Source organism: Acanthamoeba castellanii (assembly GCF_000313135.1).
Source record: "Acanthamoeba castellanii str. Neff unplaced genomic scaffold scf7180000084741, whole genome shotgun sequence".
Taxonomy (NCBI): Eukaryota; Discosea; order Longamoebia; family Acanthamoebidae; genus Acanthamoeba; species Acanthamoeba castellanii.
In genome coordinates this window covers 484,498-485,033 of record NW_004457702.1, presented here as the reverse complement: position 1 = coordinate 485,033, position 536 = coordinate 484,498, and the positions used below count along the sequence as shown (strand labels likewise).

The 536-nt window shown below is 67.9% G+C and overlaps 1 protein-coding gene across 1 annotated transcript in view; it reads left to right on the top strand.

Moving 5' to 3' along the window:
* ACA1_173410 (RNA polymerase Rpb1 repeat containing protein) overlaps nucleotides 1-536 on the top strand; it is a gene marked incomplete at both ends in the record, with an annotated part of 8,946 nt that overhangs the window by 5,963 nt on the left and 2,447 nt on the right. The window contains 2 exon segments of the mRNA XM_004356560.1: nucleotides 27-135; nucleotides 153-522. Coding sequence (XP_004356613.1) covers nucleotides 27-135; nucleotides 153-522 — 479 coding nt within the window.

Sequence of the window (536 nt, the reverse complement as noted above, 5' to 3'; positions counted from 1 at the left end):
ACTCGCCCACTAAGTCACCCACTCAGTCGCCCACGGCCTCGCCTACTTCGAGTGTGACCCCAACCGTGACGCCGACCGTCACCCCCACTGTAACACCATCCAGCACCCAGTCGCCCACACCCAGTGTGACGCCTAGTGCGACGTCCACCCAGACGCCGTCGCCGTCGTCGACCGGCAGTCCAACTCCGAGCGTGACGCCGAGCGTGACTCCGACTCAGTCGCCCACGCAGTCCCCCACGCCTCAGTGACGCCGACTGTCACGCCGAGCGTGACTCCGACTCAGTCGCCCACCCAGTCGCCCACGCCCTCGGTGACGCCGAGCGTGACGCCTACCCAGTCGCCAACCAACTCGCCCACGCAGTCTCCGACCCAGTCGCCTACGCAGTCTCCAACCCAGTCGCCCACCAACTCGCCCACGCCGAGCGTGACCCCCACCGTCACGCCAACAGTGACGCCCACGCAGTCGCCGACGAACTCGCCCACGCAGTCGCCAACCCAGTCGCCGACCCAGTCACCGACCCAGTCACCCACCAAAC